The sequence below is a fragment of the Choloepus didactylus genome, chromosome 23, assembly GCF_015220235.1.
Source record: "Choloepus didactylus isolate mChoDid1 chromosome 23, mChoDid1.pri, whole genome shotgun sequence".
Taxonomy (NCBI): Eukaryota; Metazoa; Chordata; class Mammalia; order Pilosa; family Megalonychidae; genus Choloepus; species Choloepus didactylus.
In genome coordinates this window covers 23,477,228-23,504,527 of record NC_051329.1, presented here as the reverse complement: position 1 = coordinate 23,504,527, position 27,300 = coordinate 23,477,228, and the positions used below count along the sequence as shown (strand labels likewise).

Sequence of the window (27,300 nt, the reverse complement as noted above, 5' to 3'; positions counted from 1 at the left end):
ATATGCAAGATGTGTCCATATGCTGTACATGCTGTGTTGCTGCAGATAAATATTTTCCATTCCATCAACTGCAAGCGTCCTAGAGTTGAACCTGTTCAATCTTAAAGTCTTTCCCATCCCAGCAACTGTCCCACAAGTAGTAACCTAAGAGACACCTTGGTTCTGTTTTCTCCCTTTCCCTCACATTTTATCCATCAGCAAGTCTATTGACTTTACCTTCAAAATAGACCTTGAACCTGGCACATCTCTCTACATCCATAGCTACAGTTCAAGTCCAAGCTGCTGGGCTGACCGTAATAGATTCCCAAATGGCCTTTCCTTGCTCTTCGTCCTCTACAGAGCAATGTGAGCTTTCAAAATGTAACTCAGACCCCGCCACTCACTCCTCTGCTTAACATCCCTAGGTGGCTTCCTTTCCACTATCTTAGGTTACCTCCACACACTGACTCAAGCCACAGTAGCCTTGGTTCTCACTCAAACAAGATAAGCTCACTCCTTCCCACCAACATCAGGGCCTTTGCATATGCTGTTTCCTTTGCTCTTGGCCTGATGAACCCCTATTCATCCATCAAATCTTAGTTTAAAGGTCACCTCCTCCAGGAGGCCCTCCCTGACTATCAGCTCAACAGAAGTCTCCTCCGACTCCCAGCAACCTGTTGATGTCTCCTAGAACTTGTCCCTATTTGCAATGAAGTATTTCTTTTTTGTTTATTTTCTTTCTCTGCTGATAGACTGAGCTTCACAAAGTCAGGGGCCATGTCTATTAGTCAATTTCATTTGTAACTTCTTCAATATCTATCCCATGGTCTGGCACATAAAGACACTGTTTGGACATTTTTTTTTTTTTTTCCTGCTAAATAAATGAATAAATATAACATAATAAAATAGCTAGAATTTATTGAGTGCTTTCGACTTCCCAGGCACAGTACCAAACACTTTTACATATTATGATCCTGTTTAATCCTTGTGATAATGCAATGAGGCAGGTATTATTTTTCCCATTTTACAAATGAGTAAACTGAGGTTCAGAGAGAGGAAGTGATAAGACCAAGGTCAAATAGCTAGGCAGTGGCTGGGCTGAAACTGGAACTAAGTTTAATCTGACTGTTGAACCGGTGCTTTCAGCCATTCTACTTCCAATACCATGAAGAGTTTTACAGGACTTTTGTTAGCCCCTGTGTGCTGGGAAGTTCACTCCTTTCTTTACCGTAAAAGGAATATTCCACTCGTAGGCAGCAGGCAGCATCAAAGACAGCCTGAGCATTTCTGGTGCAACTCCAGGGTTGCTCACTCTGGCTGCTCTTGCAAAGTCAGGCAAAATCCAGTTATCTGCACAACCAGAGCAAAAGCAGACAAAGAGTAGACCAAAATAACTCCCCATACTGAGTCATTGCCGATTGTGCCTGGGAGGCTTTCCAGGGCATGTGGGGATGCTCTGCAGTAGAGAGTCTCCCTCTCTCTTTATGTCCAGCACAAACCATTATTAAATGGAATATATCAGTGGAGGAAGCTGGCCCCAAACAATTCTGGAGGCTGAGGGAGATTGGTTTGGATTAAAACAAGATAATGTGAACAGCTACCGTTTGTTGGGCACTTAGGACATGCTGGGCGTTCAACCAAGATCACTGCATGCATTTGCACCCTCCAGGTGGGAACCATTCCTGCTCCATTTTACAGGAGTCTGAGAGATGCAGTTACTTGCTCCAGGTTGCACAGCTTGTAAGTGGTGGAGTTGGGATTCAAATCTGAGTAGGTAAAGGTCCAGAGTGCAAGCTCTTAACAATTGCATTTTGTTTCCAGTACCACCAGGGGCACTGCCTACCCCACCCCACTTCCCATCAGCCCCCAACCCTTTCCTAAGAACCTGTTGCATATATGACCAAGGGTCGATGCATACGCAGATTCCCAAATACCATCAGCTTGGGTGGGATGAAAGAGTTATGCGGATCACAGGTTGTTGATATGCAGTCCCTCCTTGTCAACCAGTGAGTGTAGGGTGAGGCTTTCTGAGTTCAGGGGTAGGGCCTCATGCACATGTTGAATCCACAGGATGCAACAGTTATAACAAAGACCTGCAGGATAATTGTCCTAGACAGTATCTTCTGCTTCTGTAAAGACCAAGAAGGACAACAGAACCAGCTAGCTGTATGATAGCACCATGGGCCTCAAAAGGTCCTTGATTTCCCCACCTGTGAAAGGAATTGGGGAGCTCGGTCTAGTTGCATGTAAGGTCACTCCCACCCCTAAAGTTGTTGCCTCCAAGCTCTAAGCTTGCTCTTCCCTGAGCCTGCAATGTCCTTCTCTCTCTCATTTTTACCTTGCTATAACTCTTATTCATCCTTTAGGACCCTGCTTTGTTATCACCTTCTCCAGGAAGCCTTCCTTGAAACCCAGGCTGGATCAGATGCCTCCCTGGACTTCTGGGGCTTACCCCTATCACAGGACACATGGCTCTTTGTCATAATTTTCTGCTTACACATCCAACATTCCCACCAGCCTCTGAGCCTCTTGGGGAAATGGATTCTGTCTTAGTCTCCTTTCCCTCAGCAACAAGCACAGCTCCTGGCACCCAGGAGATACTCCTCATCAGTGTGGTGGACGCACACCGTAAATGCCAGCTGGTAATTATCCCTGGAAGAATCCGACCCAACCAGCCCCAGGGAATTGAGCAGAATTGAATGTCACGGAAAGTCCAAACATCATAAAGACTCCATAAACATGTGGAAACATAAAGGAGAAATTGCTTTTTAAAATTGTAACAAAGGGAAAAAAAGATCTGCACAAGCATGAACACAGGCTTCCTTGGTGGGTGGGTGGGGGTGGTGACTGAATGATTAACTTTCTCTACACATCTTCCAAATATTCAAAAAACGTCAAATAAAGAAAAAACATGAAATTATAAAAAAGAGCACCTTTTTCATTCATGCATTTCCCATTATTTTAGGGAGACGTGACACAATGTGATAGAAAACAACATCAGACCACGTTCAGCTCTTGGTCTCGACACAAACTTGCTCTGTGATCTTGGCTAAGTTATGTTCCGTCTCTGAGTCGTACAGGCTTCATCAGTTAAATAAGGGAGGCAGATACTCGCCAAGGGCCCTGATTCTTATGACTTCCTCAGGCATCAAGCCATATTTTTCTCACATGGGTTTTCTGGTGATAAACTGGGTTTTTTTTCCTCCCTGGGGAATTCTGTCATTTTTTTCCATGTTCCAAGACACACAAACCGTTCACAATTCCCTGCTGTTGTACGAGCGATTTGCCTTCATTATCCTAAACCTTTCAGCATTTCTCAAAACCTCTTTTTATATGGAAAAACGTTCCTGATGTGATCGCAGGCGATAAATCTGCTATTTCACATTTCAAAAAGTAATCAAAATGCTTCCTAGTAGAGGAGGTACTCATTACAATTTATGACAAACTCTTGAAACCACCTTTATCTTCCCGTCTCATCTGTCCAGAATTCTTGTTTCTACTTAGGACAAGAATGCCGAAAGGGGTGGGTAGTGGACATGGAGCAATTTCCCTGCTATGAGGTTTATGCTTCGTATCATGTTTCTTTCATGTAGCAAAATCATCTTGGTGTGACCAGAAAGCTTGTTTGCATGACCTCCCTCCCATCACTCAATTAGGAGGCAGAAGATGCAGAAAAGATAGTGAAGGACTTGGAAAATGGGCCTATTTTACCCATTAGGACCTGATGACTACGAGCTTTTGAAGGGCCCATGAAAACATCTGAGAGCTGAAAACAATATATTGGCTGCAAAATAGTAAAAGAAAATTGTGAAAGCAAAATTAATAAAGGCTTAAATTAAGTGCCTCCATAACATACCATTATGTCAACCTCAGTATTTTTTTAAATTTAGTGTTCATAAAAGTCTCATTTTATTTGAAAGGAGTTGATGGTTTAGAGTCTCATTTCACAAGAATTTCTGAGTTTGAATGATGATATTCAAGAAATCACAGAAACATGTAAATTAAGAAAGTTACTGGTAGAAAAATTATCTCAAAACTGTAACTTTAACATTTCTTTTAAAATGCTACAATAAAAATGCATTTAGTCTGTATTATATGATGCGAGTGTAAGGCTCTGAAACAAGATTGCATAAGGCCATCTGAGCTCTTAACATGCCCTTGCAAAGGACAGGTTGATAGATGGACAGGTGGATGGATGGATGGACAGATGGATGGATTGATCAGCAGGTGGATACATGGACAAATGGATGGATAATTGGACGGATGGGTGGATGGATGGACAGATAAATGAATGGACTGATGAAAAGATGGAAAAGTGGGTAAATGGACAGATGGATGGATGGATGGATGGATGGACGGACGGACAGATGGATGGATGAAGTGAATTGCCCATCACTTAGTGAGTTAATGGATGTGCCCTGACTCCTCACTTTCAAGATGTCACTAAAGACATTTAAATTTAGTCACAATTCTTAGACTACCAGGACTGGAAGGATCCTAGGACACCACCTAATACAATTTGCTCATTTTACAGATGAAGAAACTGAGGCTCAGAGAAAGGAAGGCACTTACATGATGGCACACCTTCTTTATTCTTAACAGGCAAGTGTTGCTTAAATGTTTTTCTCTTGGAAAGACTCAGCACATGCCTATTTCTCAGGTACCCTACATATTTATAGGACAGTATTTCACAACTGATGACAATTCACTGCTAAACTGACAGGCCGCCATCTTGCCCAGCCCCAGGATCTTTCCTGGACACTTCTCTGCTGTCTCCTGCAGAAGATGGGGTGGTGAAGGGTGGTGCTGGGTCTGGGCCCAAGCTCCTTTGTAGACCTGCTGAGGAGGAGCATTTCTGCCTGCACACTCATGTCATCTTGTCCTCATACTCAAGCCTTCCCTGAGTCCTTTGGCTATTGATTGACACCTGGCAGAATAAAAAAAGCCTTGGGTTCCCTAACACACAGGACTTCTGCAGCTTTTCTCTTGGTGGCAGCATTCTGATTTTCCTTTTGGAAGCCCTCAACCACCACTCTCAGTCCTTGAGTTGGGGGAGCCCAGGGCTGGGTAACTAGGACCCTACATCACTCCCACCTCAGTGATTGATTCCAAGCTGAGCACGTGAACCAAGTCTGACCATATTAGTGCATATGTTGTGTGAAGTAAGTACTATTAAAAAAAAAATCCCTTTTACAGACAAGGAAACAGGCACAGAGAGATTGCATAACTTGTCTGAGGGTACATGGCTGATAAGGGCAGAGATGGGATTTGAACCCACATCTCCTAATTTCCAATCTGCATCCTGAACTCTGTACTATCCCACCTTAAAAATACCTCCTTCCAAAATACCAGTTGATGGATTTTATCACAGATGTTGAAAAAATATATGTTTAATCCCACCAAGTGCTGAACTCACAACTTCAAAGTAACTTAATCCCTGGGAGAACTGCACTCAATGACCTCACATAACTTCATGCATATGACAACTTGCTTAGAATTTACTTCCTGACAACTCAGCTATGTGGAAGCCACCAGAAACTACAGAACAGTTTTTGGTGACGAATCAAAGCTTCCAAGTCGTCAGAAATGCTGCAAAGTGTGAGCTCTAAGGTTGGCAGGAGTTATTTATAGAGGTGCCCCTCACTCTGATTTTGTGCACTATTGAAATATGAATGTTATCAGTTTTCTCTGCCCAAGGCATTTTAGTAAATGGTCACCTGGGAGGAAGCAAATGTATCCTTGTGGAGAGTCACTGAGACTTAAGAGTGGACCCAGAAGTTAATCTCAGCCTCAAAGCTGACCTGTAAAAGATTTCACCATTCTGAGCCTCAGTTTCCCCATCTGTAAAATGGTGGCAATAATAGGACCGACCTCACAGCTTTGCTGCAAGAAGTAAATTAAACAGTTCTTATTAAGTGCCTGGCACACAGCAGGTCCTAAATCAATTATATCCATTGTGATTGACCATGAACAAGTTTTTCATTCCTTCTTAACCTAGGTTTCCTTGTTTATAAACTACAGACAATCACAAAAAGTTTTCCTTGAGCATTTTACAAGGCTGTCGGATGGAGTCGTATGATAACAGAAATAAATGTGCTTTGTAAATGGCCAGATGCTGCCTATGTGTAAGGCAGTCTTACAGTTATTGACTCTAGATGCTATTATTAGTATTAGTATTAGTATTAACCATCCTTATTATCACTGCTGCTACTATAATAAAATATTAATATCGGCCCTTGGGCTCTGGCGATATTTCACAATGATTTCCTGGGTTAAGACTGACCACGCTTGCAAAGAACACCCAGGATTGTGGCCTCTTCATCGAACCTGGACCAACAGTCCCTCCTTTGGGCTAGAAGAGAATTAGCAAAGAGTCCCTTTGGTCCAAGAGACAAATCTGTAAACCACAACTTGATATAGAGTGGTCAGTACCTAGTGTAGGGCCTTCCCAGCACGTGGCAGTAACTCAATCAATTCTATATCATGAATAGGTAAGAGGGAGGTAGAGTAAAGATGGCTGCAAAGTCTCTGCTTCTCCTCCCATTGACACATGGTCTGGCTCCCCTCCTCCTGGAACTGAGCCAGCCTTGTGACTTGTTTTGCCCAGTAGAATGAGGTATGAAACTTCTGACCCTCAAGAGATCTTTGGCTTTCACGTCCGCTCTTGGAACACTCCCCCTTTGAATCCAGCTTCCATGCTGGAAGACACCCAAGCCACATGGAGAGGCCACGTGGAGGAAAACTGAGGTACCCAAGCAATAAGCAACTCCAAGTGCCAGACATATGGGTGAGCCCCATGGAAGTTCCAGCCCATTCAATTCTCCAGATGACTTTGGCTCTGTCCAGCTCCACAGGGAGCAGAAACATCTTCAAGCTGAGCCCAGTCAAACCACAGAATCTTGTGAGATGCTTGCTACTGCAGCTGTTATTTTAAACCACTAAGTTTGGGGGGTGCTTTGTTATGCAGCAGTAGCCAACTGAAACAAATTGGATGTCAGTGCTCCAATGAGATGATTCTAACCCAGCTTAGAGGGGCAGGGAAGGCTTCCTGGAAGACGGGGCATGTGGAAATCATCGATGGGGTCTGTGGGTTATGCAGGTGAAGAAAGGTCCTAGCTCTCAATCATGGGTTGGTTCCATCTACACACGATGCTTTTGAGTCCAAGGAAGGTCAGCGATAAGGACCAGAATTTTAAGATCTTCCTCTCACCCAGGTAATTGTTTCTTCTCTTTAAGGAACAGCCCCACTCCTTCGGCTCTAAATCAAAATGACAGGGACTCCAAATTGGTTCAGGTGCTCATGCATTTATAAAAATGTCTTTTGCTAGGAAAGGCTTGGTATGTCTAATTTCTGCCCCAAGCACATTTTTATAGTTAAGCTATATTATAAATGTCGTTTAATTTACCCAGCAATGTCGGGCTTACATTAAACCAAGAGCCGGTGATAATGTCTAAGATCCTTTTTTGTACTGTCTGATCGGGGTTTGCGAGGAGGAGAGGGGTAGATTTAATCCTCGTTTGCCCAAATGTATATTCTTTTCCTCTCCTCTCTGCTACTTTTTTCTGTGTTCTAGCCACGATGGGGAGGAAGAAAGAAAGCCTTTCAAAGAATCACGCCAGGTTTGAGATGGGAAGTCCAGGGACGTGTTGGAGATTTCAAAACCCATGAAGAGGCAAGGGCTGGCTCCTGTGGACTTTTGAACAGGCTTGGGCCATTGCAGTTGGAGAGAGACCATGCTAGGAGGGATGGGCTAGCCCGAATGCGACTCAGATGAACCTTAGCAGGGAGGGATGAGCCTGTCTCGTGGTGGGGAGAAGTGGGGAGGTGAGGGGTGGGATTAGCAACCCCAAGTCCTGCAAGAACCCCCTAAAGCACCCCCCTTCTCTAATCTCCATTTCATAGACAGCCTTTTCAATCCAGAACTGGCCACACCCCTGCTTACTGGAGCTTCCAAGCACAGGGGCTTCCCACGGTACTTAGAATAAACTCCCCAACCCTCCTCACAGCCCCCCGGCCCCTCCAGGGTGGGGCCCCAATCACCTTTTCACTTCATTAACCCTCTTCCTTCTCTGCTCTTGTTTTTCTTGGGCCACACTGACTTCAAATGCCCCAACCTCTGGCAACTTCTCCCTGGCCAAGCTGGGAGTCGAATCCTGCGTGTTCACACGCCCCTGCTCAGCCTCCCCGCTGCAGGTGCAGACACAGGAGAGCAAGGGCTGCCGGCAGCCGTAACTCATGTTCCAGAGGCTGCTTCTGGTGCACGGCCAGACCTGGGCTTGGTTCACGTGAAGCAGGGGTATGATCCATCCCACACTCCACGGGCACATTTATGTGGCTCATTTAAAGAGTTAACTAGATTTTCAGGGAAGAGAGGAGCAGATGACCAGGCCTGCCTCTGGGGAGGGAGGGGGGTGGGCTAAGAATAGACTCCCACTCCCATCCACACTCTAGGGAGGCGGGAAATTCTTTTAAAGCCCCCCAAACATGGATATGAATCCCAGGTCTGGGTCTTCTGAGCTGTGTGACCTTCAGCAAGTCACTTACATTTTCCCTGGCCTCAGTGGCTACTGCTGTAAAATGGGGATGATATTTCCTACCCCACTGGACTATAATGTGGCTTCAATGAGATAACGTGAGTAAAAGGCTCAGCTCGTGCCTGGCACCTAGAGATTGCTTAATGAATGGTGAGCATAATTATTATGCCCAAAAGAATTATAAAAGGTCATGACTTAGGGCTCTTCCAATCCAGTCAAAGTTTATTAATGCATCAGATGTACCTAGGGACCCAGATACAGTCAGCAGAACTCCCTGTGGAGCTTCCGAGGCAGGAGGCAGGGGTGCAGCCTGCACCCCTGTGTCTATAACTAGCAACCCAGGCAATGCTGACTCATGGCCCAGTTTAGAAACTGCTGATTCAGCTCAGACCACTAAATTTAGAGATGGAAAAGCTGAGGCCCTGAGAGGGAAGAGACAGGCCCAAGGTCACACAGCACACTCAGCTGTTGTGTCTTTGATCTTCTGGGCTGGTGGCCTTTCTGCTATTCTGTGCTAAGGACTTATATTTGGTCAGACTGAGGCACCTAGCTCTGGCTGTTCCCCAAGGGTGGTGGGAGGGGATCCCAGCTCAGCTTATGCTCTTTGAAGTTTTAGATGCTCTCAGATTCCCCCAGCTCTCTTTGCAACTCCTTCATGTACACACTGCTGATGAGACTGTCTGAAGTTCTCTGCAAACTCTTTATCTTGTTTACTAGCACATATTAACAAGCCTAACCCTCTCTTTCTCATCACAGGGGTAGGCAGTTATTTCCACCCCCTTATGCAAACACTGAGTGACGAGCACGCTGTGGGGGATACAATCTAGCACATGGACCATTAATGAATATTTGTTGAATAAATGAATGAGTGTGTTGAATCAGTGAATGAATTAATGAAATGAATGTATGGATGAATGAATGAATGAATGAATGATCCCAGGGAGTGTAAGTTCCTTGAGGGCAGCCACTGTCTGTTTTTGTTCCGGTGCCTAGAGCAGTTCAAGCACAGCAGATACTCATTCAATATTTACTGTTTGTGGTTGAATCCATGAGGCAGCCCTTGAATTTCCCGTGGCCTAGTGAGAAAGAAGGATGCGTAAGCAAATACTAAGAACAGAGGAGGTTAGTGTGGCAGGGTGGTGGGTTCGTGGCAGAGGGTGAGGAGGGGAGAAAGGGAGGCATCTGGAAAGGCATCCCACACTGGGTACCCTTGCTCTGTTCTGCAAACCAGGGAGGAAGCAAGTCGGGGAAGAAAGTCTGACCACGGGGAAGCCGGGGCCTTGCTGCAGCCGCAGGAAAGAGGTCCGTGGTGCAGTGAAGAGGGAGAAAAGCAAATTGCAGACCAATATGGGCAGCATGGCGCCATTTTTGTAGGAAAGGAAAGTGCATATGGCCAAGTTGAGGGTCATTCTACAAAATAGTGGGCCTGTATTCTTGAGAGGTGTCGCTGTCAGAAAAATACAAAGACCAAAGGACTATTCTGGCTTAAAGAAGACTAAAGTGATATGACAACTAAGTGAGACCTGGGATGCTGGACTTTTTTTTTTTTTTTTTTTATCTTTTTTTTTTAACTCTATAAAAAAATTAAAAAACAAACAACATTCTGGACTTTCTTTTGCTATCAAGGACATCATTGGGACCCCTGGGGGCATCTGAAAGGCCTGTGGATTTGATAACAGTATTATCTGTGTTAGTTAATGTTCTAGTTTGCTAATGCTGCCGGAATGCAAAACACCAGAGATGGATTGGCTTTTATAAAAGGGGGTTTATCTGGTTACACAGCTACAGTCTTAAGGCCATAAAGCGTCCAAGGTAACACATCAGCAATCGGGTTCCTTCACTGGAGGATGGCCAATGGTGTCCGGAAAACCTCTGTTAGCTGGGAGGGCACGTGGCTGGTGTCTGCTCCAAAGTTCTGGTTTCAAAATGGCTTTCTCCCAGGGTGTCCCTCTCTAGGCTGCAGTTCCTCAAAAATGCCACTCTTAGTTGCACTTGGGGTATTTGTCCTCTCTTAGCTTTTCCAGAGCAAGAGTCTGCTTCCAACGGCCGTCTTCAAAATGTCTCTCATCTGCAGCTCCTGTGCTTTCTTCAAAGTGTCCCTCTTGGCTGTAGCTCCTCTTCAAAACATCACTCACAGCTGCACTGAGTTCCCTCTACCCCTCAGCTCATTTATATGGCTCCAGTGATCAAGACCCACCCAATGGGCGGGCCAACACTCCTTGGAAATTATCCAATTAGAGTCATCACCCACAGCTGGGTGGGGCACATCTCCAAAGAAACACTTAAAGAAATCTAATCAAAACTGATAACACTGCCCACACAAGATTACATCAAAGATAATGGCGTTTGGGGGACACAATATATTCAAACTGGCACAGTTAATAATCAATGTTAATTTCCTGACTTAGATGATGGTGCGGAGGTTATATAAGAAAATGCCCTTGTTTTTAGGAAACACACAGCAAAGTATTTAGGGGCAAAGGGGCATCGTGTCTTCTACTCACTCTCATGATTCAGAACAAAAATAATACGTAGGTATATCGAGAGAGACAATAGGAAAAAGTAAATATGATAAAAAGCTAACACTCGTGGTGATGGGTATATACATGGCATGGGGTTGGCAAAGTATGGGCCTTTGGGCCAACTCTGAAGCCTGTTTTTGCCTGGCCAGTGAGCCAAGAATGTTTTTCATATTTTTAAAGGGTCGTTAAAAAACAATAAAGCAAATAAAGCAAAACAAAATAAAAAAAGAAGAATATGCAACAGAGAACTTACATGGCCTCAAAGCCTAAAATATTTACCATCTGGCTTTTCACAGAAAAAGTTGCTGACCCCTGGTATGTGGAAATACTTTGCACTCATTTTGCAACTTTTCTGTTAGTACAAAATTAGATCAAGACACATAGTTAAAAGAAAATAAAATTTCATATAGTTACCTCTACTTGAAGAGAGAAATGAGTTTAAGAGGAGGGAAATGTCTATTGTTATCAGTGGGGATTTGTGAAGTGGCAACTTTCCCTTTTTAACATATTAATCCTAATTTTTCTGGAATAGAATGAACAGAAATCCTGAGTCAGATGAGCTGGGTGAAGCCAAGGCATCTGCATTTTAACCCAAACCCCCGGTTGATCTGAATTCAGGTTGACTATAAGCCACATTTTTAAAGAAGCACTGACATAAATATTTCAGTGGTGTGACTATGAGTGTTCTATCACAAGGGGCAAGTCCATCTCCCCTAATCCATCCATCCCCAAAATAAATTTTGTAATCAAATGAGAGTGTAATGAACACCAAGGACTGGAGAGAGGATAGAATTCATTGATGGGCAATACAAAGCCTCAGGCGAGAAACCATCTTCCTCCTCTTCATCTTTTGAAAGAAGGGAGCAAGGAGAGAGAATTTAAGTGCCATTGAGCTGTCTCTGTGTATATTAGCCCCAGACCTAGCAAGGCATCTCCCATTTTTCTTTCTCTACTTGGCTAATAAAGTTATGACCTAAGAATGGACTTCTGGGACTTTCAAAGTAGGGTGCCAATCCTGAACTTGGAGTTGGGAATCCTATATTCAAGTTCCATTTCTGCTGCTTGGAGTTTGAAAAACAAAAATCCCCTGAGCCTCTCTGACCCTCAGTTTCTCATCTGAAAAAATAGAACTAGTTATCCCTACCACTCGAGTCCTCAAAGTTGTTTGCAACAATCTAATTCAATAACGGGTGTTCTTTGTCCTCTGTCACAAGTAAATGACTATTTTTATTACTACTTAGAATAAAACTACCTCAGGATCTGAAAGATTTAATTTGTTTTCGGCCAAACCTCATTAACTGATTGTCCAAGTTTGTGCTTTATGGAAATAGTATGCATATTATTTATGTACACACACACACACTCAGCTACGTCTATGTGATTCTCTGCAATTCTCAGGATATATTTTCCTATGTGAGCAAGAGAACGAAATGGCAACATATTGTTGTGATAATTGAAGTCAGTTACTTCACTCTCAGCAGGCCCTGTTGGAGTTCTTTTCTGTCCCTGTGAAGTGGGAGATGGTTATTGAAGCTTCTCTTAAAATGATACATTTATTTGGCCCATTAAAAAACATCAACTAGATATTTTTTTTCTAGAAACGAGGCTAAGCAAGACCAACCCATCTTGCTGTGTTTAGATTCCAACCAGGGCTATAGACAGCAGCTCTGGGAATTCACCTCCCAGCCCCAACCCTTTGAGAGAGCTGCCCCCTGCCTGGAAGTTATCAGGACAACACAGAAGGAGGAGGGGAGAGGAGAAAAGCACTTGCACTTATGAGTCAGACTGGAGTTTGAAGAATATTTAGATGTTAAGTTCTTTGAGGACAAGGACATGTTTTGTTATCTCTGTATCCTCAACATCTACTAAGTGCCTGGTGCAGAAGAATAAACATGAATGAATGAATGAATGAATGCATGCATGCATGCTAGCTCCTCTATCATTTATCTAACTCCATCTAAGCCTTAGCTTCTTTATATTTAATCAAATGGCTATTATAATATCCACCCATGCCAGTTTGAATGTATTATGTCTCCCAAAATGCCATTATCTTTGATGTAATCTTGTGTGGGCAGGCATATCAGTGTTGATTAGATTGTGATTCTTTGAGTGTTTCTGTGGAGATGCACCCCTCCCAACTGTGGGTGATGACTCTGATTGGATAATTTCTATGGAGGTGTTACCCTACCCATTGAGGGTCGGTCTAAATTAAATCACTGGAGCCATATAAATAAGCTGACAAACAGAAGGAACTCAGTGCAGCTGAGAGTGACATTTTGAAGAGGAGCTACAGCCAAGAGGGACACTTTGAAGAACGCACTGGAACTGAGAGAGGAACTACACATGAGAGATAGTTTGAAGGCGGCCAGTAAAGCAGACTTTTGCTTCAGAGAAGCCAAGAGAGGAAAAACGCCCCAAGAGCAACTGAGAGTGACATTTTTGAGGAACTGCAGCCTAGAGAGGAACGTCCTGGGAGAAAGCCATTTTGAAACCAGAACTTTGGAGCAGACGCCAGTCACGTGCCTTCCCAGCTAACAGATGTTTCCCAGACACCACTGGCCATCCTCCAGTGAAGGTACCTGATTATTGATGCATTACCTTGGACACTCTATGGCCTTAAGACTGTAACTGTGTAACCAAATAAACCCTCTTTTATAAAAGCCAATCCATCTCTGGTGTTTTGCATTCCAGCAGCATTAGCAAACTAGAACACCACCTTAGAAGGTTATGGTGACAATGACGTGAGATTCTGTAATTGAAGTCAGAGGTCTGAGCATTATAAGAGTTGATTTCTTTCTCAGCCTTCCCAGGGGTCCACCGTCTTTGGAAACAGGAAGGGGCAGGGTGGAGAGACAGGCAGATAAGACACAGACACTGCCCTCTAGGAGCTCCTCACCAAAAGGCTGCCCGACAACATTCTTTGACAGGCAAGAGAACTCACAGAGGGCCAGGGTGTGCCCATGTGGTTTCCTGCCTAGGGTTTTGCGGCTGATCTCAGATGAGCCTTGGCCACTCACCTGGACCCCTGCCTTCTGCTTGGAACCTCAGATGCATCATCTTGCAGTAGATACTCTCTGAATTCCCGCAGAAAGTTTTATCTCTGGGGCTCATGGATTTGTGTAATCTCTTTTAGCTGGTTACTGTATACCACATCCTTCTATCAAGAGGCTTAGGGAAGGTCATTCTTCTGCTTATCCATGGTAGTATATATATTGAGTACTGACTTTGTGTGTCAGGCCCTGTGCTAAACTCTTGGCAGGAAATGCCACATCTGTGTCTCATGCTAACTCTATGAAGAAGGTGCACTTACTTCCCCTCTATCACAAAGCAGACAACTGAGGCACAGAAGGTAAACAATTTGCCCAAGTTTCTGCAGCTAGTAAGTGATAGAGCTGGGATTCCAAAGCAGGCCTGGGTGACCCTTAATTCAGTGATCTTGGCCACTGCCATACCTCACCCCCCAGTGAAGCCCTGCTGACCTCTGTCATGCCTTCCTCCAAGCTAGATGTTGGTGACACTTCTTGAGATTTCCCAGTGCAGGAAGAAGACAAGCACGTATCACCATGCATGCTAATAATAAGCACTCCCTGCATACTAATTAAGAATGATCCCATGTCAGCATTCATTTATTCAACAACTCAGTATTTCTTGAACTTCTATTATTGGGGGTGGTGGGATGGGGTGGTGGTGAGAGGTGGAGATTGCTAGAATAATAAGACATAGTCCTTGCCTTTGAGTGCCTCAGAGACTAGAAGGGGAGAAAGGTTTTCAAACATCTGCATCTGTGGGGCTGTGATGAATGAGGATCACAATCCATTTGCTTATGGATCCTGTGTCACTCGGTCCTGATATGTTCTAGCACAATTCTAGGTTCCGGGCTTAAAATAACTCCATGTGGGTCCAGAGTAATACTGAACCCTTCTGTATTTTCTATTATATCAAGTATAGGCCTAGGTAAATTGTTTAATCAATATTATACAATATGGTTAATATCATATACGATTATATGATATTATCTGTATTGTATATGCTACTATGATAATTGAATTCCTACTCTGTACCAACCACTATTCTATGAGTTTTACAGGGTCAAATCATTGACTCTTCACCACAACCCTATTATGTGAGTCCAGAGTTGAGGAAATCGAGGCCTAGAAAGGTTAAGTAACTTGCCCAAGCTCACACTTTTGGATGAACAAGAAAACACTGAGGCTTTCTTTTAAAAAAAAATACAAACAAAAACACCCGACTTTGTTTTTAACTCCAATTGAAATTAAGGCATGCAAATTAGTCTGAGCACATTTTTTATTTATGCCATAAATTAGGCAAATTTTTCTTCCCCAAGCCCCTGATTCCACATATTTTGCATTCATTTCCAAGGTGGTTGGCCCCAAATTAGTTTTACAACTTGGTAAAACTGCTTTAAAGGTGGGGATGGGGGGGGGGTTGCTTGGCAGGTGGAGGCCTGATCAGAAGTCTTTCGGGAATGAGAAGTCAAAAGAGCTCTGCCCCTCTCCCTTTGTAAATCATTTTACAGTTTAGTGATGCCCTTCCATATCCAGAGGTGTCACGTACCGCTGCATAGGCTGTGCACTGCTCAACTCTAGGGGGCACCATTTACATCCACCATAGGATGAAATGGCTCCCCCTGGAGTTGTGCAGGGAGGTAGCATGTACATTACATTCTCACAACCTACCCTGTGGCGGGAGTCAGGGGAAGTTTTATATTCTTATTTTGCAGATGGGAAACTGAGGCTTAGAGCGATAAAGTGTCTTTCCCAGCATCACAAACATAAATACCAGGGTTGGGATCCCCATCCAGACCTGTCTTGGTCCTAATCTAGTATAAAGTCCACTATTCTCAGCAAGCTCACTGAGTACATTCTTCTAAACATCCCTTCCCATCAACTCCGTAATATTAAAGCTTTGGAGATATTATTACATTATAGAATAGCTACTAAAACCATGCATGGAATCACATGTTTGAAAAGCACATCCCATTTTCCCACTGATCCCCATTATTGCTTCTGAATGTATCATTGTCATTCCAGATGAACACTTCATAGGGAGAGGAAGGGCTCCTGGGACTCTAAATTGAAGCTTCCCTTCACTTTGCACCCAAGCCTGGCTTTAAAGGAGGGTGGATCACCTTTAAATTCCTAATACACCAGGCTATGAGGAGCCCCATCTTCTTGCCCTCTGCCACTCCAACTCCTATCCTAAGTTCTCTTTATCCTAAGTCCAGTTTGCCCAAAAGATTTAAAGATTTTATATTTTCTGCAAATGCCTTTGTGCCTTATGTTCCAAACCCATGGGTCAGGGCTGAAGAATGTTTCATTCATTCATTCACTCACTCACTCATTCATTCATTCAACAGAAAAGCTGAGAACAGAGATAATAAACTCAACCCCTGGCTTCAAGCATCTCATTGTCCAGTGGAGGAGGAAGACAGTCAGTAAATGGTGGCAATACGCTGTGATTCTTTCCAGCTCTCTTGGGTATGTTTATCAGTGAGAGCATAGCTGAGCAGTTATGGATGTACTTCAAAAGAGTTCCAGAGCCACCTCCAAACAATTGGAAGGGACAAGGAAGCAACTATGCAGGCCAGCAGAGCAAGGGTGCGAGAGGTCATTAGTGGTACTTGCACTACCCAAGGGGCAGGCCTGGGTTGGCATGCATCTCGCATCAGCCATAGATGACTGGATTAGGAGCAAACAAACAACCTATCACCTGATGTAAGCAACTGAGCAGGACAAGCCATATGCCCCCTAGGAATCTGACCCAGGAAATACTAAGAGGCTGAGTATTACAGGCTATAACTAGGGCAGCACGGTACAATAGAACTTTCTACAATGATGGAAAGGTCTCTAACCACGTTGTCCAATATGGTAGCCATTGGCCACACACGGCTACTGATCACTTGAAATGTGACTCGTGTGACTGAGGAACTCAAATTTTAATTTACTCTAATTTAAATGAATTAAAGTTTAAATAGACTCATGTGGCTAGTGGTTACCATTTTAGATAGCGCTGATTTAGAGTTTGAGCTGGAGAAGCCACAGTGGTATATGTGTAAATGGAGGTGAGTGGAAGGAAAATCCATGTGTGAGTAAGTGGAGTCAGACAACAGAGAGGCAGCCAGAACCAACAGATGCAGAGAGAGAGCTGATGCCATGAGAGAGAGAAATGGAGAGAGTAACCAGTCCCTGGAGCATCCTTGGCCAAGGGTATCCTTATATATATTATATCCAAATCTTTAATATAATTTAATATAATATCTGAATATTTGGGTATCCTTACAGCAAGCCTTCTCATAGTTGAGCTTGCTGAGTGGGTCTTTGTTCTATGCAATCAAAATAATCAAATCAGAGGATAATGCTTCTTCTTTTGGAAGCCAGCAGTGATATGAAAATCTGAGAATCAGCTCAGAGTAACAAAAAATACAACAACAAAACAACAACAAATCATTATCACACCACCAGCAGCATCATCATCACCACTCCCCACCCTTCCATCATCTCAGAGTTAAGGGATTTGTCCACAATCACACAATTGGGTTAGAACCCATATCTTTCTGACTCCAAAATCTGAGCTCTTACCTATGCTATCCTGCTTTGCCCAGCTAGGACCCTGGTAGCATGCCAATGCTCCATTTCAGCATTCGGAACATGCTGATGTATGACGCTAAGCATGGGCATATGTCCAGCCCCAGTTGGGAATGGGTGAGACCAGTCTATGACCAAGAGGCTCATACTCATCCCCTCTAAGACTTGATCCAAGCTCAGATCCCATGCATTCAACTACATTCATCTACCTTATTGTCACCTCCAGCCCCCTGGATCATCCTGGGTGTCCAGGTACTTGCCCAAGTTGGGGCACTGACCCCATGTTCTGTGCCTCATTCAACCCTTTCCTGGTTCTCCACACCCCAGACCTCAGTTGGGTTTCTCAATCAACCACTATCCACAATCCATGATGAGAGTGAGGATGCACAGGGCAAGTACCTGGCCTGAGAACCTAAGAACCCTCGGTTCACTCTTGCCTGATGGACTCATGCCATCTGCTTGGATGGCACCATTCCCAGGTGCAAGCTGGTCTGCTGGTGCCTCAAAGATTCAGGTGCCAAGTCAGCAGCGGGGAGAGCTATGGCGTGATTTCAGCTTCTCCTAAAGCTTCTTTCATGAAGTCACTCTGCCATAGCTACATAATGTAAATGCTTGATTTGAGTAATGGATGCCACTGGTTTAATGGAAACAGAAGTCTTTCAGGTTTGTGTCCCACATCTCCTCATGTCTCAGAACATAGACCTGGGGAGACCAGGGATTCCACTTTTCTTGGGCAATCCCCATTAGTATGGTAGTCAGGAGACAGGGGTCAAGGGTTTGAGTTTTGAATATACCACTTGTTTGCAATGGGAACTTAAGTAAGTTCCTTCTTGACTCTAGGTCTCCTTCCTCCGTAAAAAGAAAATATAACGGGGAGGATTAAGGGAGATGGGGAGCCTGAAGAACTGCTATAATCTGATCAGTATTACAGACACAAGAAAAGATTCTTTGTTAATTTTTTTTCCGGGCAACCCCCATCACATTATCCCTGAAGTCTGTGCAGAGCATAGACCATCACCCCTGCACAAAGTCTCGTGCCAACTCAGAGTGACAAAATGGCTTGTCCAAGGTCATGCATCTAACAAGTGAGCAACACATTTAAACCCAGGCTTCTCTGACCCTACAGCCTGGTTTTTATTTAGCTTGCTTTACTTTCTCAGTTTTCAGCTGGGCATTTGCTGCTTTCGCAGCTGCCAGCGATCCAAGAAAGGCAGCTTCTGCAACAACCAATGTTCTGTCTGGAAAATTTCCATTTTGAAATTAGCAAAGCCACAGGGTGAACAATTGCAGCGAATATTCCTTTTGGAAGGAAGCTGGCTTTAGCAGGGACCGATGGAACGGGCCACCTGTGGTTCTGTTTTCACAAAGGGATTATTTTCCGCTTTACAAAGTGTATTTCTCTCCTTGTTTATCTTATTTTTTTTCTTCTCCTCCCTCCTTTTTTGCAGGTTTCTTCAGTGATTTCACATCTATTGCCTCACTGAGTTTCCTCACAGCCTCCCCATGCAGTAGGGCAGTGTTATTATTCCCATTTTTCAGATGAGGAACTGAGGCTCCAAGAGTTTCCCTCAGACCACCAAGATATAGGAAAAAGAGCCAGGAATTAAATTTCAGGTCTTGGGACTCCAACTCCTCCACCTCACAACTAAGATAAAGATGAAAGGTAATTCAACATAGCTTTAAAGATGGGTTGAACACTTTTCCAAGGTTTGATACAGGCTAAGGAAGATGTAAGTAAGTAGGATTCCATTGTGGCTTTCGAAGAGTTCATTGTCTAGTGGGAGAGAAGCATGTAAACTGCTAACTCATGCATTATCAGTGCCGTAATAGAGGGATAAAATGCTGTGGGGAGCCCAGAGGATCATTCACAGCTGGCATAAAGAGGAGGAAAACAAGGGTAGATTTCACATAAAAAGAGAATTGGGGACTGGGTTTTGAAGAATGAATAGGAGTTCACCAAGTGACTAATAGTTTCAGTAATGGAAAATTTTTATTGAGTGCTTACTATGAGCTAGATCCATTGACTATTCTTAACAGCCTTGAAAGGTAGATATGATCCTCTCATTTTACATATCAGGTCAGAACATGTAGCCTAAGATTCGACTGCTAAAATCAGCCAGCTGGGAATTTAATCTAGTCCTCTCTGAACCCTTTAAGATATACAACTTCCTAGGATGGCAGTCCAGGCAAAAGTAACACAAGAACAAATGCCTCACCCAGAAGCTATTAGAGGAGGCATGGAAGAAGTTCAGATGTACCATTTTCTCCCTTGGCAAGCTGACTTCAGACACTTGACAGTTGCCACCAGGCAAGAAAACACCTCCCCTCCCAGAGTCCAGTCAAACCACCCTGACTTCCAGGCTTGCATCAGCTCTCCATGTTGTGACGTGCTACGTGATATGCACAGCCTCATACCACAGCGTCTAGAACAAGCCTGATCTTTGGAATCAAACAATCTCGGGTTTGAAACCTGACTTTAGTACTTATTGCCCGTGAGACCTTGAGCCAAGTGCCTATAGCTTTCTGAGACTCAGTTTCCTCATCTGCTGATAGATCATATTCTAATTAATTGTATGACCAAGATAGGGTTGGGTAAAGATCAAATGAGAACATGTACAATCCCCTGGCACACAGTAGGCCCGCAGTAAATGGAAAATAGCAGCATTATATTTTTCCTTATTCTCTTATAACAAGCCCGGAAAGAAACACATGGAGGTATTTGGGTCTTTAGCCTTCTGTACCTTCACCCCACCCCACCCCACCCCTAGGCTTCATTTTCTTATCTGTACAAAGCATTTAAATTCTTTGTCTCATCCCAACCCTGTAAAGACAGCTTTGGGTATATTAAAGTTATGGTGATCCATTTCAGAGATGGAAAAATTGGGACTCAGACAGGAAATAGAGAAGAGCTTGGATCTTGAACTTTGGGAGTTACAGAAACCAATTTCCTACAATGTGAGTTCTCCATTAATAGTGGGTGAACTAGGAACACAGGAGAATTATAAACAAACAGCTGGAAAACCAAAGCCAAACAATGATCTAGCCACATGGCTCACCCTCTTTCTGGAACTGTACTTCTTTCCTTGGCTAGGAAGAACATTTTTATGCTTGTCTTTTTGAGTAAGGGCTTAGGGAAATCTTCGTAATTTTTGTATCTGCGTGGTCAGTCTTTGGAGTTTCCCAAGCTGGGGTTTGGACCCACCCAGCCTGTCTGCATGTTAATGGAGAACACATCTCTTGCTCCTGAAATACAGAGGAACCCAGCAGTCAAGCTCAGGTTCAGCAGTCAGACTACCTGGATTCAAACCTCACCCCTGCCACCTCCTAGCTGACAACCATGGTCATATAATTCAGCTTCTCTAAGCCTTGGTTTCCTAATCTATAAAATGAGGGGAAATTGTGAATATTGAATAAAATAATCAATGCAGGTGCCTAGTACATATTGAGTGCCCATTGGCTATAATGATTATGAATGAATTACCTGCAAATAAAATTGTAACCTCCCTCACTTCATGACACACTTTGATTTGAACAGCTTTACTCGAGTGCTGACTATGTGCCAAGAACTGTGTAAAGCATTGGGTACATGTTCAACATGCATCTGAATATGATCTATCAGCCATTTCATGTACCATCGGCATCTGTACAATGAGCTGGGGGGTAAGAGGTGGGATGAAGGATATAAGAGGCAGTTGTTGGGCACGATATTAAGAGGTTTTAACTAAGGTCTGGGTTTGAAGCCGTCCTGCAACCACATCTTGGCTTGAATGCTCGGCATATTGCTTAACCTCTCTGTTCCTCAATTTCCCCAAACCATAAAATGGGGTTTATAACTGCATCTATCTCATGGGGTTGTTGCGAGGATTCTCTGAACGTTATCTAAATAAAGCACTTCTCACGAGGCTCGGAACAAAATCAACCCTCAGTAAGTGTTGTTTTCATTAAGTCACAGTCCCTGCCATGCAATAGTAAATTATGTCACTTGGGTTCAGTAACATTCTCCGAACTCACCATCCTCAAAGGAGCCCTGTTCCCTGCCCCACCCCCTACATCCCAACCAGCAAAGGGCTGCTTCTAAGGAACTACAGTAACCAGAGGATTATGCAAATATGCAAATCCAGGGAGCACTGTTTACCCAGGCTGTGTGGTGTTTGTTGTCTGCATTCAGCAGCGGGGCACTGCTGCCTTCAGAGAAGATTCCTTTGGTGCATCACAACCCCTAGTGGACAACAGTGAGCAGCGCGGCTCACGGTCCTTTGTTCCAGGTCTAATCTACTATGCCTGTGAAAGCAGAAGAAAAGCAAGGAGCACAGTAGGAACAATTATCTTTTTTATGTGTGTGCCTGTGCAGCTGCCCACCTACCCCTCCCACTCTCTCCTCTGGTTCCCTCTCTCTAATTTCACATGTGTGTGGTGGGTTCCAAGAGTGGAGCCTTCTTCGGGATCTTCACTGTCCCACTGTCAAAATCTCTCCGCTGGCTGCAGATACCTGGCACATCCCTTCAGGGACAGCTCAAACGTCACCTCACTGATCACTCTGTGGAGAATTAAACATGCCCTCCCATGGGCTCCCATAGCACTCTGCTATCCTCTACTGAAGTCGCTATCACATGGCATTGACATTGGAGGTTTCCTTGCATATTTATCTTGCTAGGTTGCCATAATTGAAACACATATCACTCTGTGTCTCCAGTGCCCAACATGAGTCCTGCCACATGGATAGGAAGTGCTCAGTAAGTGTTAAATGAATGAAAGAATACAGTGAATGAATGAGGAAGTGCCCTTTTCCAAAAGACCTTTCCTTTTGTCTTCTTTCCAACCATTCACCTGCCTTCCTACATCTCCTATATCTCTGGAAGGATGAACTCTACTTTCCTGGTGGTGATACTGAAGTCCAACGAGTGTAAGAATTTGGAGAGGAAGGGAGCCTGCCCCAGGCAATGTAAAATCTCATTAGGCAACTGGGCTACTCGCTACCCCCATCTCCACCTCCTCCACTCTGGCCTGAATTATCCAAATACTTATGCCAACATCTGCTTCAAACCAACTTCAGAGATTTTACTTTCTTCATTTCTACTGAGAGGAAAGGGACAGTTTGCTCTTTGGAAAGCACCTACTATGTGTTCACATGTCTTATGCTTGCACGCATTATTTCACGTAGTCGTTGCAATTACCCTTCCAGGCTGCTACCATCAACCCTCTCCCCATTCCACACATGATGAAATGGAAGCTCAGAGAAGATGGTCTTCTTGAAAGTCACCTACTAATAAACAATGGAGCTGGGCCCTGACTTGGGCTGCTCTGATTCCAAAGCCACAATACTTCTCTCTCTGAACCCCATAAATCTAATTCCAGTGCCTGGCTCAGTCGGGCTCCCCAGAAGAGCTTGCTGTGGCCTCTCTGGTGTTTTGCAATTTAGCTCTAAGATGGAAGCCACAAACTGGTTTAAAAAGGGCAGTTGAGCTTTTTATTCAAACAGTGCCTTTCTTGGAGCATCTTCCTGCCCTCTTTTTACCGTTTCGCTTCTCCTTTTCACTGCCTGAGTCAAGTGCCATCAATGATTTCTCTCTGAGAAATATGAATCAAGTGTAGCAAGCAGAAAGATGGATGCTGGAGGCGAAGGTGAGGCCATTTCCAGGCTGACCAGATGCTCCATTCTGCCAACCTTTCACATCTCCACACACCTGGGGTGTCTGCAGGTAAGGATTCACCTCTCTTCTGCCCTCCATCTCCAGCTACAGCCTTGAGCGCCCCTAGTGGACGTCTGTATGTGTGTGTTGGAGAAATTGTCAGTGGAACAAACATGAGGACCAATAAATCAAGCCCTTTTGAATAGCTTCAAGTAATGGATTTGTTAGCAAAATGAAAAAGAAAAGGATATCAGGAAGCATAGATTTGTCTTGGAAACAGAATAAAGGAATGAACCATTCATTAGCTTCCTAATGTCCAACTGAGACATGAGAACAAGAAGACTCCCTTAACCTTAGGTAAGGTGGCCCCTGGCAGGGGCAGACAAAACTCCATGGGAAAGAATCCAAATCCATAATGAAAATAGTCTTTAAGTGAATGCAATGCACGTTAGAGACTGGAGGAAGCAGCAAAATTCGAGTCTTATTGAGCAATATTGAATTTGCCTTATTAATTCAAGAGAAAAAGAAAAGAAATTACACTCAAGCTCTGCAGTTTTAGCACGTAGTTGCAATTATTCCCCATGTGCATATCTTAGACAATAAAGAGCCTCTTCAAAAACAAGTTATACTTTATACTTATTCATGCCTTAAAGTAAAATGGCCCAGAGAGTCACATGACCTGCATGAGAATGTAGCAACAAGTCTCTTTCAGGTATTTACAAATCCCCTCACTCCACCCCCACAGCAAACAGCAGGACTGGTTTGCAACACTGAATTAGCAAAGTGGTTCTCCCACTGATTTTAGTGGAAGTTGGGCTCCATGTTAAAAATAGAATTTATGGTGGAAGGTCAATGGCTTCCAGAGGTACCATCAGAACTGTCAAAGCTTATTGGCTACCCTTGCCCCCTTCTCTATGATTCAGTCTGGGAGTCAGAACCACACTGTTATTAATGAGCCAACTCAAAGAATACAGCAGTTGACTTTAATTTGGCAGAGACCTGAAGTTAATTAAAAATATTTGCTTGCTAGCCATAATGTTGAGCAGTTGGAAAAATATGAAACGTCTTAAAAATTAACATGTGCACACACACACACACACACACACACACACACACACACACATATTCACGGTGTGTTCAAAGCCAGCAAAGGAAGCTGGGGTATGACATCCTTGTCTTGGATGACAATTCAATACGTGCCATTAAGACATTTTCCCAGGAGGTGGGTGTATTGGGGAGTGTGGTCGCAGAGGGGGAATCACTTTAGAAAAGCCAGTTAGTCACTGGGTAGCTCTGGGTCCTTTTCCCTGTGTGTCAGTTACAACACAGATACAAAAGGAGGTGGGGAAGGGAGATCTGCGCTCTGTTCAAGGCCAGTGGAAAGAGGCAGCTAATTAAGAAAGGGCAGGCTGTGGTGGAAACGATTTATTTAAACCAAATCTCCTCCCCCTTCTAGATAAATTGTCCAGACCTGGTGTAAATTGTGAATATTATTGCCTCATAAAAGAGGGGTTCTTTAATGATATGCTTTGTTAAACAAAAGGTGATGAATTATTTCCTTCGCTCTGCATTCGGGACTCCACATTTAAAAGAAAGGAGGAGGGGGTAGATAAAATGCCTGATTTATGCGGAGGAGGGCACTCACGGCCCTTGGGAAGAGTTAAGGGAAAGCGACCCCAGGGCTGAAGTCCACCGGGCTGGGAGCTGTCCGCGGCCCTGGGTGCTGAAAGCAGGTGTGCGCGCCGGGGTTTCCAGAACTCCTTGGAGAGAAGGGGCACTGCCTGTCCCTATACTCCGGATTAAGACTGCCCCAACGAGATACGGGGCTCCGGACGCGTGCGCCCTCAGGCTGCCTTCAGCCTGGGCAGACCCTGCAACTGTGTGCTTTTTCCCACTTGAGTAGCGCGTGTCTGGGAATCCGCTTTGGGCCTTACCGGAAGGCGGAGTGGGATAGTCTAACAACGTTCTTCCGGACTCTTGGGTCTCCTAGTGCCCTGGTCAAACCCCCGACGCTCTTGGGGTTAGTGTTGGGTGAATTAGGCATTACACTCCACTCTCCTCCCAATCACCCGCCACAACTTTTCCTGGGGGACCTCGGCGGGGTGCAGAGGGTGCGGCTCCAGGTTCAGAAAGGAGAAGCATCCATTCTCTGCTAAACTTGCACCACCCCAACACCCAGCAAGCACGTGGTGGGGGAAGTCAGCAATTCCCCCCCCCCCCAAATCCCCCGACTTCCGAACTGCGCTTAGAGATGCGAGGCTGTCAGGGAACGAGAGACAAGGGGGAGAGTCCGATCAGGTTCCCGACTCCACCTAATATCTCCTCCCCCTCCCCCGCTAAGTTCTGAGAGCCCCGTGCCCCCTCCACCGGCCTCAAGGCGAAAGCCACACCCAAGTCCTGCTTCCTGATGCTTGGAATCAATCCAACGACCTGGCCCTTCAGGACAACTTGAACCAGAGGAGGCAAGGGGTTCTAGGGTGGGAGGGAGAGGTTCTAAGACGCCCCCCGGATGAGCTGTTTGGGTCTAGTCCTCAGTTGTAGGGCGGGTCAGCTGTCCCCTTCCTGTCCTCTCCCTAAAAGGGAGAGAATCATCTGGCACTCAGTCCTGGGTGCGGTTGCACGGAACTCCGAGAATCTGGGGTTGGAGGAGACCCCACTCCAAGGAGATCCTTTGAGGCTGCAATAGGGAGTCAGCTCCACAGCGCAGGAGGACTGAAGCGGAGCCCGCAGCCAAACCAGGGAAGCGAAGGCTCCTCCAGACACATCTCCGCCTCCACACTCCCAGCAGCCGGGGCCAAGGGGACACGGTTCCTAGCCCCGAATTTAGGCAGTCGCCCCGCTCCCTATCCTGGGGGTTGGTGCGAGATTTGCCAGGGTCAGCCACGACCCCCAGCCGCCCCGGCGTGCGCGGCAACTTTGCCCCCTCCCCTGCCCCGCCCCTCCGGGCGCTTACCTCGCGCTAGAGCCGCCGCGGGGCTCCCCAGGAGCAGAGCCAGGAACAGCGCGATCCCGCCGCGTCCCGCGCCGGGCGGCCGGGCCGCGGGCATCGTGGCTGCGGGGAGCGCGGCCGCCGCGGGCTGCCGGGCGGGCGGACGGCGCGGGAGCCGGAGAAGGAAGGAAGGGTGCGAGCGAGGACAGGAAGACGCGCGAGAGGGAGGCGGCCGCGGGCCAGGGCAGCCGCCGGAGCTCCCCGGACGGACGTGCGCTCAGCCCCGCGATCGCGCTGGCCGAGCTGCGCCGGGCGCGGGCGGGTGAGTGAGGAGGAGCCGGAGAGCGAGCGAGCGCAGAGCGCGCGGGGGGAGTGAGCGGGCTGGGGCCGAGTCTGTGCCGAGCGAGTGCGGCGAGGGAGGGAGGGAGGGAGGGGGCGGGCAGCGAGGGAGAGGGGTCGCCGCGCGTAGGGTGCCTGCTCCTTCTCTGGCTGCCGGCCCGCCGGCCCTGCAAAGTTTCACGCGGATTCCCCTTCCGTCCTGCGGGCCGAGCGTTTCCTGCCGGCGGATGCTCACAGCCACCCCGTACTGGGGAGGCGAGGCCGGGGAACGTCCCGACCGACCATTTTCCAGACGGTGCAATGGAGGCCGCAAAAGCGAGGGCAGCGTTCCGCCTGGAGCAGGCAGCTGAGCTTTCTCTTGCCAGCCTTAAGATCGAGCCTTATTCCGATACACTCCGCCTTATTTCAGCCCACCGCCTCCCCAGTCTCCCCGACCAAGCCCTCTTCCCCACCAGTCCTTGGGTGTTTCCAACGCGAATCTCCTTAACCTAGAAAGCGCAAACTCTGTGGATCTGATGAGAGCTGTGACTCTCCTTAGGCAATACACAAAATTGTGCAGCCAATGCCAAGGGCTTCTGGACCCCCCTAAGTTAAGATTTATCCCTGTTCTAACCGGAGCTCCTCTCCTTCATCCCCAATGTAGACAGCACCCCCGCTCCCCCAGCGATGGCCCTCTCAGCTTAACCCCTTCCCCTGTTAGTCCCCACTCCCCCATCTGAGCTGGAGTTCAAGGCTGTGCTCTGGCCCAGGCCTGATTTGCA

General features: G+C 45.7%; 1 protein-coding gene across 3 annotated transcripts in view; it reads right to left on the bottom strand.

Moving 5' to 3' along the window:
* LOC119519474 (seizure 6-like protein) overlaps window positions 1–26,507 on the bottom strand; it is a 194,657-nt gene extending 168,150 nt beyond the window's left edge. For all 3 annotated transcript variants that reach the window (XM_037817133.1, XM_037817135.1, XM_037817136.1), the window contains exon 1: window positions 26,225–26,507. In XM_037817133.1, coding sequence (XP_037673061.1) covers window positions 26,225–26,318 — 94 coding nt within the window. In that variant the 5' untranslated portion in view covers window positions 26,319–26,507. The remainder of the gene's footprint in view (window positions 1–26,224) is intronic.
* Between the last annotated feature and the right edge of the window lie 793 nt (window positions 26,508–27,300).